General features: G+C 34.9%; 1 protein-coding gene across 1 annotated transcript; it reads left to right on the top strand.

The window, feature by feature from the left end:
* The first annotated feature begins 109 nt into the window (after positions 1-109).
* Positions 110-4,071, top strand: LOC149789229 (thrombospondin-2-like). Its single transcript, XM_089973594.1, has 4 exons — positions 110-149; positions 253-447; positions 1,627-1,734; positions 3,753-4,071. Exons 1-4 carry the CDS (start codon positions 110-112, stop codon positions 3,905-3,907), a joined length of 498 nt encoding a protein of 165 aa, XP_089829720.1. The 3' UTR covers positions 3,908-4,071.
* Positions 4,072-13,765: the final 9,694 nt, after the last annotated feature.

Raw genomic sequence — 13,765 nt, 5'->3', positions numbered from 1 at the left:
GAACCTGCTCAAATCCGTGGCCACAAAATGGTGGTAAGCGATGTAATGGAACGTCAGCGAGATTACAAATCGTTGAATGCAACACTAAATCGTGTTCTGCAGGTAAGTGATGCTACTAATAATTCTACTACAGCATGACTCCTACCTACGCTGAAAATTCTGTCTGATTTAGATTTTGCCAGATAACAAAATATTTTCATTCGGTTTCGAGTACAAATTTCCATTGATTATATTTATCATTTTCGTAACCAGTGGATGGAAGTTGGAGTGCCTGGAGTATATGGACTTCAAACGGAAACTGTAGCGTCACGTGTGGGGGAGGCTCAGAGATTCAAACCAAGACCCGGACCTGTAATAATCCCATCCCCCAGAATGGTGGAAAATGGTGTGATGGTTCTTCAATGGAATCTCAGATCAATCAATGCAACACACAAAACTGCCCATCTGGTAAGGAATACCAAACCTACTTTTACTGTATAGAAGAATGGGAATGATCTAGGTGAAACAAATAGTCCAGTCTCTATAAAAGCAAGATGGGAAATAAAAAGTAGTTAGCGTAAATGGTTATAACTTTCTGGAGATGGATACAAATCCCTATCTTTCATGCAAAGGTTTTTAAATCAAATATTGGCAAATGAAAGAAGCTTCATTTTAATTAAGATATTGTGCAGATAAATTGTATGAAACTCGGAAATACAAGAATATGGTATACAATATATTCATAAGGAAAGAAAGCAATCATAAAGTTTGTAACGTATAAACGATAAGCAATCAAGTCAGATACATAAACAAAAATGTAAATAGGCAAAAATGTAAACAATTAATTTAAATACACCCTGAATCAATCCTAATCATCATCATGGAGGAAGATCATGGCTATTTAATGGAATATCATATCGTTCAATGCAACATTCAAGAATGGTTTCCAGGTAATGGGACCCTGCTATAACTTCTACTGTGAAGAAGAAAGTGTCATAGACGTAGAAGGAGAAGCAATACACATGTCAATGTTGTTCTTCTGATAAATGTGAATGTGCTAGAGAAATCAGGCAAATTTGTTCTTAGAGCGAAAAAGAGAAACAGCGAAAAGAATGCAGTTCAGTTGAATAACATAATAATAGTTTGGCGCTTTTAAGTAAACACGATATAAAAGATTTATCAATCTGGAAACTATTTTAATGACGTAATCACAAGATGAAAACCATTAATAATCCAATTGTATTTATCAATAGGAGATGAGCAATGAGAGCAAACGAAAATAAGGTCGGACATTCATAAGTAAGGCAAACATCTGATTTGCTCTCTATACAATTTGCAAACGAAAATTTGTTACGTTTGTAACGTTGGTATACTATGCACAACATAAAAACTGGGTTGCACTGCATTGTTTTTGTTAATGAACTCTAAACTCGGAGCGAGGATCTGAGCAGTTCTATAGACACAAATACTGACCTGGGCTCAAAGCAAGTCATTGTTTAAAAATGTTAATAAAATCTAATATCGATAATTTATTGAGTTAAAATCAACGGTGGAATGGACATACTGGAGAAACTGTTCTTTTTGTTAGATGCCATTATGCCCATGAAATTTACTATTATTATTTGAAGAAATTGTTTTTGTCTCCAGATTGTATCCAGTCAGGGAATGTTCTCAACTGCAGTATTGACTCTATTGTAATGACTAATACTACTGCGGCTCTTAACAAAACTGGATCCCAATGTAATTCGTTAAACTGTGAGTATATCTGATAAACATTTTTGTTGCCCTGCATTTAGAAAGAATATCATTGTTTTGCTTTTTCGTGCTTGCATCTCTTGAGCTTAAGCACATATTATGCAATCAGGCAGGTTATAATTTTAACTATAATGTAGTGAGATGGAAGCAATGAACATTGCATGCACACTATATTGTGTTAGTGTAGTGATTTGGGGTCGTAAATTCTATTTGAATCGTAAAATGTTTCGGCGACAAAAGTATCTTCTCTTTTCTGTTTGATGGCTGATGCCTGTTGAACATAACTTATTTTTGACACCTCGGCAGAAGTAAACGTTTTGCTATTTTCCATTACATTTCAAAGATCTGATTGTAAGGTAATGACAAGTTAGGGATCGTACACTTACTAAAAATAAGCGCTTTTGTTTTCCCTTCTCTCGTCTATTCCGGAAAAATATATAATTGTGATCAATACGTTGGAACCAAGTAAAGAAAGCTAAAACTATTTCTTCACAAGTATATTTGTCCACGCCTTTCATTTAGTGATGGACTGCAAGAGCAAATGAGAAAATAGTGAAATAAATTATAAAATAGTAATTTTCAACACATGGAATGCAGCTTCAAGTAATTCGTTCATTTTTTCATTAAAGATATTCATAAAGCCCCAAAATGCGTAATGACAGTTGGAGATTAAATACATTTGTGCTGGGGGATATTTCTTTATATCTATAGCTCAGATTATCGTTTCCTTAATTCAAGTAATGAACATAACGATTGCGGAGAGCACTGTGCAGGCATTCGGTAAGTTTTAAAAGAAGGCACAATCAATATCGCCAACTATTGTATCAATAACGAAATTAAAATGAGGCAATTGGAAACAAACGTAAAACGAAATTCTTGATTTAGGAGTTGGGATATGCTTACCAGCTGAATTAAATATACTGGACTTTCGAGATATTAAGAACTGATTTGTTATTTCAAAGACAGAGTGTCATTAACTGTGTTTCCAAATAGATTTACGTCAATGAGACAATTAAGATTGTCATCTCTGCAATATATAGAACAATTTTATTATATTCTTCCTGTGTTGAATATTGCTAATTAGCAAAACTTTGACGTTTGACAATGTATTCTTATACCATATCAGAATTTAGCGTACTCTTCAATTCATCAATATGTGCAAATACGGCCTAAATATATGTGTCGTACATAAATCATTTTCATATTGTCAGATACCAAGAGTGAAAATAAATTTGGCTCTTAACAAACCCTGAATTCACTCAAACAGTAAGAAGGGATTGATAACATGAAACACCCATAAAACAAATTGTTTGATATCAGGTGTTTAAAATTAAAAACATTGGTAAGGCTAGATTCGCACTTTAATCGATTACTAATTTATAATGTAGAATATCTTGGATATTGTGACTGACCACGTCAAATGCTATTCTAAATCCTGATAGTAACGAACGAATATGTATATATTTCCTGATACCACAATTGGTTATTTTTGTTAAATCCATCTGACAAGATGTACATTTCTTAAACCTGTCTTTTAGGGCACAGCAATATGTGTTGATAAGAAGGATATATATATATATATATATATATATATATATATATATATATATATATATATATATATATATATATTTCGAATAGTTGTGACATTATGAATAGAACATAAAATGCCATATAGTTGAATACATTATCAACTTCCCCTTTTTAAGAGTGACTTGGCAAAGTTGCATTGCTTATAAAAGCTGGGAAGAAGGACCTATTGTATATTCTAAAAGAACTTAAAGCTCAAAAAGTGCCCAGCCATACATCTACCAAGCATATGTATGATAACAAAATCATAATGTTGTTCTTGCTGTAGAACTTGGAACGCTATCTCCGGAAAGGTTTAACAATCGACTGCCGGATGAAGAACTTGTCTACAAAGGTCAATGCCTAAATTTACTTTGGCCCGAGAGATTTTAAACAATCGTGATGCAAAGTCTGTACTCATCCCCTCGTCTTATCTTTCTCAATTTTAGGTATTTGTGATCAGGTCATTCATGGGTATATTGGACACCCTACTAATTGCACGAACTACATCCAGTGTGCATGGAAAGTGCCGTTCGTTTTCTCCTGTGGGAATGGAAACTACTGGGATCAGAACCAACTCACCTGTAGAAAGGGAACTTGCTGAATATTCCGTGTGAAGAATAGTTCCTGAAAGAAAACTCTTTTGCATAATAACAAGTACTTGTCAATAAAAGTTAAATTCAGGTTGGGAATCAAATGCCCATTTTTTATTCTTTCCTACTTAAATGTATCAATAGGCTGCCTTACAAATTGCAAACATCGTTTGCATGTATTAGCTTAGCAATAGTTCATACGTTTTTTTTTTTTTTTGATAGAAATGTATGTTTTGTAATGTTTATTTTAATTTTGGCTTTATTAGCTCTGTACTAGATTATATATTCGGAATTTACTTGCGTTTAGCATTGTGTGACGGTGTCACAAATGATTCTCATGTGACATAAATAGATATAAAAGGTTTTAAAGTATGGACTTACGTTGTATATTCCGTAACGATTTGTTTTGTTAAATATGGTATTGTAACATTTTGTATGGCTTAATGTCGCTTGGCACAATACGTTTGGTACCTTTGCATAATTTGATAATGTTTATTCCTTACGATTTAATTATTCGTTCATTGAATATTTTGCACTTATATTGTATAGTACTAACACTTTGTGCACCGCTGTCGTGAATCATTTGACATGAAGCCACTATTCACTAAAGTATGGCTTTACTTTTCAGATATGTTACCTTTCGTAGTAATTAAGTCGACATAATTACTTATAGCTAAATCGACGAAAAGGAAACGTAAGATACAATAAAGTAATATTACAGGATTGTAAAACATGCGTTTTTCTCAATATCAGCTACAGTATTTGTAAGTAAAATATAAAAATCTTCATAACACGATATGCCGTTGCCATAGATACTGCATCCGTATTTCAAAGAAGGGTGAGAAAGATAGCAAATATAAACTTTGTACAATGACTCACCATTCCTTCCTAATTTTGTTATAAGCTTAAATTTGAAAGATCAACTTCATCATACAACAAATTACAACAATATGATAGAGATAGATGAATTGATTTTTGTGGGCACATTCTTCACACGACACTTATAGTAGTTGGTTTTGTTTTTGTGCCTTTGCAGACGTGAAGTGGAGAAAGCGAAAGCAATGTCTACAGATATGTCCATACATTCTTCTTCTTTCTATAGTCGATTGCTTTCAACACTTATATCCATGAATCAACACTTGATTGATATCTTTTGCCATATATTTCCACTTCATTCATACATCGTTATTCCAACATACCAGTTGTTTGATTAAGTATGTTTCTGATGTCAAAGAGGTCGTCGTATATCTTGGCAAGCTGTTGTAACTAAGGCAAGTAAAATGTTCTTTTTGAAGTTTTTCTGCCAATATCTTCAAATGTTTTCCTGTTGCACTATACGCGTATATCTTACACTTAGGCAAACATTCATAGGTGAATGTTATTTTATATTTTCATTGCAAACCGAATATTTTGTCCTTACGATATAAAGTATGAAGAGGGCTGCATTTGTGGCATACCCTATCACAATGTCGATGTCTTCAAGTCAGACATGTATATTTCAAGCAGCGTAAACGTGTTCGTTCTAGCTAATGATGGAAATGTACATCCACAAAACGTCAGGCTAAACATCATCCTCTATTCTAACAAGTAGTGTAACATGTGTTCTGGTTGGCTGAGCCCAAAACAGTTTCGATCCTTTTATCTCTATATAAAGATTGTTTCCCATTCATCATGTCATCTGTTTTCAAACAAACAATCAAAATATGGCTGACACGGACGTCTTTTGCCAGGTCTCCAATACTGAGTTGGATTCCAACATATTTATATACTCAATGGAGCGTCATGGCTTCTGTAAAAGAGTGTTGGGATACTGATTTATTGTCGAGAATGTTTTTGACAGCGGATAGTCTTAAGGTTCGGACTGTGTATCTCTAATGCTGCTTTAGACCTAAGAATACAGACATTATCAGGCTCACACAGGGTGCTAGAAATAGAACAGTACTCATTATTGATGGTTTTACTGTTAATCCACATGTATTTGGGGAAATCGGCGTCCCTCGTGGCAGACACGTCAAACGCGTTCACCGTTATCGAACAATGTCGTCTCACCTCTGTCCGCGTTGGTTCTAGCCTCAAAGACAGAAACTTGGAGATGTGAGAAGCTGCCAGTAGCTCTGTGTGTTCCGGTTGTCTTTGCCGGAGTTTTCCTGGATTCTTTCTCCACCTGTAATATAGGCCTCCATGTCTGGTTTATTTAGTGCTGAGAAATGGCGTTATCCAAGAACAAAAATAAATTGGAGCAAGCTTTCTCTCCAAGTCAGTATGCTTTCGGAGAGTTGTTTTGAAATTGTCTAATAAATAATGCCGACTGTCTGAGAAAAAGACGTTTGATCTGCAATGTTTAGGAAAGTCATTTTTGAGTCTTATTTACCCTAATTTATTTGTAACGTATGTATTTCAGAAATAAAATCTCTGTTTTCGTACGAATATCTCGACGTATTTTTTATAAAAAAATAAATAGAAAAGCTAGAGAGTCTTTATACTGCCAGATATTATGGTTTCATATCCAAAATCAATTGAAAACTAAAAAGACAGCATGTCGCTGAAACGAAAGATTTCGAGAATATAATCAAGATACAGAAACGTTTACTGTGCGAAGTGTACTCAACCATTTATCAGTGATGATTCTGCCCATCCAACTGCTGCCATTTAACTAGACTGACTGAATATACGCAAAGCGTTTAAGCAGAGATTTTAACTGTCATCGCAATGATAGCAATATTTAAAAACGCTGGAGAAATGTAGGATTAATGAATACAAACCGAAATTGAATGACAGTCGAAATTGGGTGAAGCATATAGTACCGACCTGGACTGCCAGCTTGCCAGGATCAAATAATTTCAAGTGCGAATGCAAAAAAAAAGCAAATCAAAGAATCAAATCGCTATAGGCAAACTGAGTGTTTATTATCTGATAGAGGTTGTAACCAGTGTTTCACTTTTGTCAAATAATTGTATATAATTACAGGATAGTCCGCCAGTATTTCCATTCCATTATTCATTGGAAAACTTTATAATCTGTCTCCCTCCACTCGACTGCTCGTTATTCCGTTCTACTCAACTCTCAATGCAACATATTGTTTGTCGGTGAACATTCCTCCCGTTCTAAAAGAAAATGTCAAATTTATCGTCTTGTGTAATTATTATCAGTTGAATAATTTCACCAAGGAAACAATAAATCCAACTGAGAATGCATGATGGAAACAATACTTCCAACTGATAATGCGTGATGCAAATGTCTTATAATGAATATGAAAATATTTGTGTGCTAAAGAAACTTTTATAATAATATAACTAGTACTAAACATATCATTTTTGATAAATATTAATGGGAAAGAAAATGTTAACTTCTTCCTCTAGTACGTCTGTGAATACAAGATATCATTCACTCACGCACATAGAACAATCTCCTCATTTTTGAACCTGGAATCTTGACTAACGTCAGTTAATATTTTTAGTGTAAATTAAGGAAATATTGCATGAGTAAAGTTGAAACATTGTATTGTCAATAGTGATATATTTCCTTACATCTACTGAAATTGTATATTTTCTCTAAATCATCAATTGTTTAAAGAATAAAAAAAGCATTAATACGTTCCTGTATTTGCAAATAGTACCTTCAATAAGTCTAGTGTATACGTAAATTTTGAATTGCTCTTCTAGAAAAAGACTGTATATCGGACTTTTCATATACATCATTTTTCTGACATGTTGATTGTGGATACACGTTATATTTATACCATAACTGTTTCATATGATGAATCCGGCAACGAAAAGGTATTATGTAAGACGCGTCTTCATTAGTCTGTAAGATTATACAGGATAAAGTCGCGTCTGCATTAGTCTGTAAGATAATATAGGATAAAGACTCGTCTGCATTAGTCTGTACGATTATATTCGATAAAGACTCGTCTGCATTAGTCTTTAAGATTATATAGGATAAAGATGAGTCTGCATTAGTCTGTAAGATTATATAGGATAAAGACGTGTCTGTGTTAGTCTGTAAGATTATATATGATACAGAAACCATTTTCAGTCTTACTTAAAGTAGATAAGTACACAACTTGTCTTTGACTCGAGCTAAATACAGCTTGATGGTATACTTTATGCACAATTCTATTCAAGTACACGAAATCGCTTCTCTGTCTAGAATCCACATCAAAGACAAAATGTCAGAGCAGCTGGAATGATATAACCATCAATATTATGCTATCTGCAAGTTAAAGCTTTACATACTTTCATATAGCGACATCCGTAATGGCTAGAGAATCAACGCTGTTTCTTTTCTGCACATTGCGAGGTTGTCGCTTGAAACGTATTAATCTAACATGAAAACATTTAGCAACACAATAATACAATCCAAATGTTAATAGTAAAGGTAGTAGTTATGAAACAACTTGCTATTCCACTTGAACCTCTCTTGAGCAGCCAGTGACGGCAAGAATATCAACCTGTCTTTCACCCACGAGTTCATACATATCACATTAGTAAAAATTAAAATATATAACAATGCCGTTGCAATTGCGATTTTGAATCTTTCAACTTTTGCACACTGTGAATGACACCCCACAACCACCACCAAGCATACACACAAAGGGCCCTCACAAAGCAATTATTTCGCAGATCGATACCACATTCGTATCACATAAATTAGGCTTAGAAAACGTGCATCCAGCCGTTGGAGGTTATGTTGGTTGCATACAGCCTGCTGGCTGGAAGAACAGAACGGTTTATGGATTGATGGTGGGTGAGACATAGAACATCACAGCATCGCCTAGCTAAAGCATGGGGAAAAGTATGATAAGAAGAAGCCGAACAAAATGTAGAGATGTATTTCATGGAGGTTATAGATGTGTCGTCACTGTATTCCATATGCGCTTAGCGTTAGGAACGGTATATTTAATATTACAAGGTTTCTGAAACTTTTCTTGTTACGGGAAAACATTGCTTGTTACGAGGACACAGACACAACTATTATTCTGGTTTTAACAGAGATTTCCCGTTCAAGCATGAACGTGGTGCTCTAAAAATTCACTGGATGGCGTTCACCTTCATTACAACGCACCATATATCATGGTGGTTGACTGCTGAAGTTTATATTCGGTGTAAATCGTAACATTCACTTGCAGATTCGTTTATAGAATTGGTACTTTATCATTCTTTATTGCTTCATACAAGTCGATAATAAACAAAGGCAGTTGAAGATGCTACTGGTGTTGCTATGCATCGTACAGTTATCTATTTCTATAAAGTTTTACTAAAACTCTATCTCTGTTTATCTTACAACCTACAGCTGCTGTAACCGAGTGATCTAAAGCGCTGTCCGTTACGGATCTCTGCCATCTCACTGCTGTCTACGTGGGTTCGAGTTTCGGATTCAGCCAATGTGGGTATGTGAGAAAACTTGCCATTAGTTTATCTTGGGTCGGTGGTTCTTTCCGGGATTTTCCCGGGTTCTTCCTCCACCATTAATACTGGCCGCCATGTATAGCCTATCGTGTGCTGAAAAATGGCGTTAAACCCTACAACAACAACAGCTGTTGTATTGGGAGACAATTGTATAACACCATTGTTCTACACTACTAGCTCTCGGATATTGACACCATTGGGGAGGAATTTTTATACTTGTATTGCTGCCAACGGCGCTGCAGATAATGTTGTCACAAACTGACCTAAACGTATTCACTTGTTTAATTTATGCATTAAATAACTTTTGGTTTTCAATATAATAAAGACCTAAAAGCGTATTATCTGAAGACGACTGTGGCCAAAACGTTTTATTTACCGCAGTTGATTATTGTAAGCAATACGACCGTGATAGTGGCGTAATAATGCTTACCAGGCGAGAAGCTCATGCACTTCACGATATCTTACTAAACAGCTGTATATAATGACTATATGCAAGGTAAAATCTGTCGTAATCACATGTACGACTACTATGGACAGGAGCTAAAATCCGGATATTTAACGCGGTAATTAAAGGTATGACAATTCCTTAATTTAGCATTTTGAATAATATTGGTAAGTGTGTTATTACTACATATAGAATGGAATTATACTTTTGTGACGTAAAGTCTTTCTTTTTTGTCTCTTTCCTTTTGCTTATATAGAATAGGTTTTGTTTTTAGGATTCTGTTTTATTCATTACAAGTCTTTATAGTAGATTGTTTTTCACTATTTAAGCATGTCATTGTTTATACCCTACAGATCATTGTTTATCAACGTATTGATTGTAATTCATATTCAAGTATGCAGCGCTGTCACGTTCAATCTTCTATGCTTTAATGTTATAATATATTTGTATAGATCAGGTGTAAAGTAATTCTTTCATATTGTCATTGCATTGCATTCATAATGTTAGGTTTGCCTTAATTTAGTGTAGTATGTGGTGAGAATGTAACAGTAGATGTGACATAAAGAGAGCACTTTTATAAATCAGAGCTCGAAGGCGCTTTATATAAGTCACCTAGTGTATTGTACACATATTGTGTAATTAACCTAATAATATGACCGAAAACGACTTTAGTTTTTTATCCGCTTCCAATCCTGACGTTCAGGTAGGGTTGAGACAGCTAAAGTGCGATTGTGCTAGTCGGGGAATTCTGCCATAAGGGCGGACAAACCCGGAATGTCCTAAGAATGTCGGGACATAGAGCCCAGTCACATAAACCGCTTCCAACCCTAGAGGTTAGGCCCGATTAAGAGACTGCAAAAGGAAGTTTGTGCTAGCCAAGGAATCATGCCACAAGGACAGGCACAACAGGGACGTCCTTTGAACGTCGGGAGATGCGAGTCCCAAACACATGAAGCACACTATACTTCAATACACAGTGGAGAAGCCATTGGAGGGCGAATATACGCAGTGAATAATAACTCGATGCAAGAAGTATCAGTGAACATATTGTGCTCTTTAGAACGTTAAGAACAATCAGTAGCATTTAAAAGAAAGTTTTAGCTGCAGTTATATTTTTCCCTATTATGCAGTATATTTTATCTCGTGATCGTTTAATCAAATCATCTTAATTTTTGTGCGTGCTGTACTCTATTCTTCATACATAGCTTTCCATCCAACCATTTGTCCATTCTTTGACGAATGTATGTTCAACTAAAATGTTAATGCAGATAAACCAACACTGCATACAATATGAACAATAAATAACTTATTAAACATGTTGGAACCCTCCCTGCAAAGAGACGAGAAGTTTACGACCTGACAGTTGATTCAGACAGGACGTTATCAATTTCCGTACACAATCTACGACGATATTTTCTGCACATTTTATCAATGGAAATTCTCCCAGAAATATATCGAGGGAATTGCTAAAGCCATGTAAACAAACGACGTGATTTTGTGGTGTAGCTATAAGTGTGCCATTTGTACAGAAATTCAGTTATCCTTCCTCAACAACCACTTGACAGGAATCAAATCAATCCTCAATTTACTACTGTATTGCTTTGAGGTAAAATCTATACCGTGCCTTTATAATTATCATTTTTTATTTCCCGCAATGATAATATATCTCGGTGTTTTATCCACTTGGAAGGGGAGGGATCGAAGTCAGTGATTGTGCTGTTTCAAGATAAAACATTTAACACCACCTTTTATTTGTATAATTGACACATGATTATTGATTACTTTGAAGAATGTCGTACCAACAAAACATTTTAATGATGCTCATGGTATTAAAGAGCCACGATATCAAGTGGGACAGCAACACTTTAAAAGGATAATACATCAGTAAATCTCTTTTCAGGACCTTCACAACAAAGAAAAGTTGCTGGATTTCAGCTGAGCAAAAGCATAGACGGCAGTACTGTGTATAATGTTCATTCGACCGATATACTATATACTGTATGGAAAGAGAACAGTCTGAGATAAATTGTGATGAAATGGCAAAAATAAATAAGTTCCAAGGTAAACGGTGATAACGACAGATATTGTAGTTACCAGGGGCCGTGGTAAATTTACTGAAAACCTAATCAATATAGGCAATGAGTTCCCAAAATCAGTTTAATTTCCATCCTAAAGTTGGACAAATATCTTCAAAAAGTTTCCAATTTTATTTTAGTTGATGATGATTTAGTCCCACACCGGACCATTGCAATAATAGTTGGCAATGTCCATTATTTGGTCTTGCAAATCAAATTCACAAGGATATCTGCCTTTACCACGCATATTAAAGAACTGAACATTGTACGATTGACATATATTTCTGACTCGCAAAAGAGCATTTTGAAAACAATTGAGCAAACTATCAAAGGATTCTCCACTATAGCTAAACCTCTTCACCGCAAGGTCAAATAAAATGGAATATATGGACAGCTCACGCCTTTTTCAGTTACTAGATCTCTCCAGTGTATTGTAGTGTAAAGAAATGTGGGTTCACCACAAACGTTCTTATATAGATCCAAACAGCACAAAACAAAACAAATATACATAGTCAACACATTGTATTATTTGACTTTCGGGATTGCATGTGTTTTCTCACAACCTTTAGTGCTAAACGTTGTGTAATATAAAATTTGCAAATATGCAGAACAGATGCTTGATAACAACAATATTGCAGTGATAAGTTGCATGTGAAAATCAGCATAAATATTATATTTTTCCCATTTCACATAATCTCTAATACAGATAATCCCAATTCCCAAACTAATCGTACACAGAAAAATAAGTTAATAGTTCTTAAAATGTGTTCATAAGACTACAAAGTGGTAATGATTTTGTGCATCCAATCAAGGTTCGGAACCAGACCCGGGTTTGTGTTTAATAGTCTAATCGTAAATATGGTAGAGGCACAGTCCGGATCCGGATGTTAATAGTGTGTCGCGTTTGTTAGCTGAGACAGTTTTTTGTTTTGAGCGACACAGTCTGGAAACAGATGTAAATAGTGTGTCGCGTAGGTTGGCTGCGACACAGAATATCGTTTTGAGCGACACAGTCTGCAACCGCTTAAGTTGAATGCGAAACTGTGTGTAGTTTTTTAACAACAAAGTGTGTCGTTGTGTCAAGTATATTTTTCGACATCTAAATGACACAACCACTACAAAATGGATGGAAATTTGTAATTTCAAAATGATACATGAAACTGAGTAGGAAATTCGATAATTCCAATACTAATGGATAGCAGATGGCTGTGTTGATGGCGACACAGTGACAGTGTCGTCAGCTAAATCCCTCTATGATAAAATTTATCTGATATAACAAGGCAATAAACGTTGACTAAATTTCAGAGAAAAATTATAGTAGTCATTATGAGTACTAAATGTAATGTGTCAGTGGTAACTAGTCTAGCTAGCTTGAAATTATCTGCTGAGATGACTATAGACTTTTGTTCTGTTTGCATGGTCTTGAGACCTTTACTGGAGTCCCGTAGAACCACAACTGCCAAAACGGAGGATCTCACCCCCTACCTATAGGTTTTGGGAACACACTCGGGAAATTCATGACAAAGATTTCACGAATAGGACTAAAGATGGGAGAATTCGGAAGGATTAACCTGAGCGCCCATTATACTGTAGTAAAAAAATGGCGCCCGATTTTAAACGACAAAAATAGCAATCATTTCTACATATTTCTAAAAAATTATACAAAGATTCAACACTGATGATGAACAGTTTCATCTCAGTGGTGATGCAATATTATGAACGTATATGAGTAATACCTTAAACCTGGAGGGAAAATGGATAATATTGCATATTTCTCTCTCAAAATAGAATGTAATTGATAAACGTTTACAATCCTATCGTGTACAGAATAGGCTTCAAACATCTTGACCCAGATGATAAATATTTAAAGAAATCATTTTTTATATGATTTTACATATTGTATCAAATTATTTTTCCTTTGTGCAAGGGTCATATATCAAA

Source organism: Sinohyriopsis cumingii, chromosome 11, assembly GCF_028554795.1.
Source record: "Sinohyriopsis cumingii isolate HCF-2022 chromosome 11, ASM2855479v2, whole genome shotgun sequence".
NCBI classification, from domain to species: Eukaryota; Metazoa; Mollusca; class Bivalvia; order Unionida; family Unionidae; genus Sinohyriopsis; species Sinohyriopsis cumingii.
The sequence above is the reverse complement of the archived record's forward strand: the minus strand, read 5'-3'. Positions and strand labels throughout refer to the sequence as shown.

Excerpts from the sequence above, each read along its gene's own strand:
- LOC149789229 (XM_089973594.1), top strand. The coding sequence starts at position 110 with ATGCTACTAATAATTCTACTACAGCATGACTCCTACCTAC. Across the intron at positions 448-1,626 it reads CACACAAAACTGCCCATCTG|ATTGTATCCAGTCAGGGAAT; the intron begins GTAAGGAATACC and ends TTTTGTCTCCAG. Across the intron at positions 1,735-3,752 it reads CCAATGTAATTCGTTAAACT|GTATTTGTGATCAGGTCATT; the intron begins GTGAGTATATCT and ends TCTCAATTTTAG.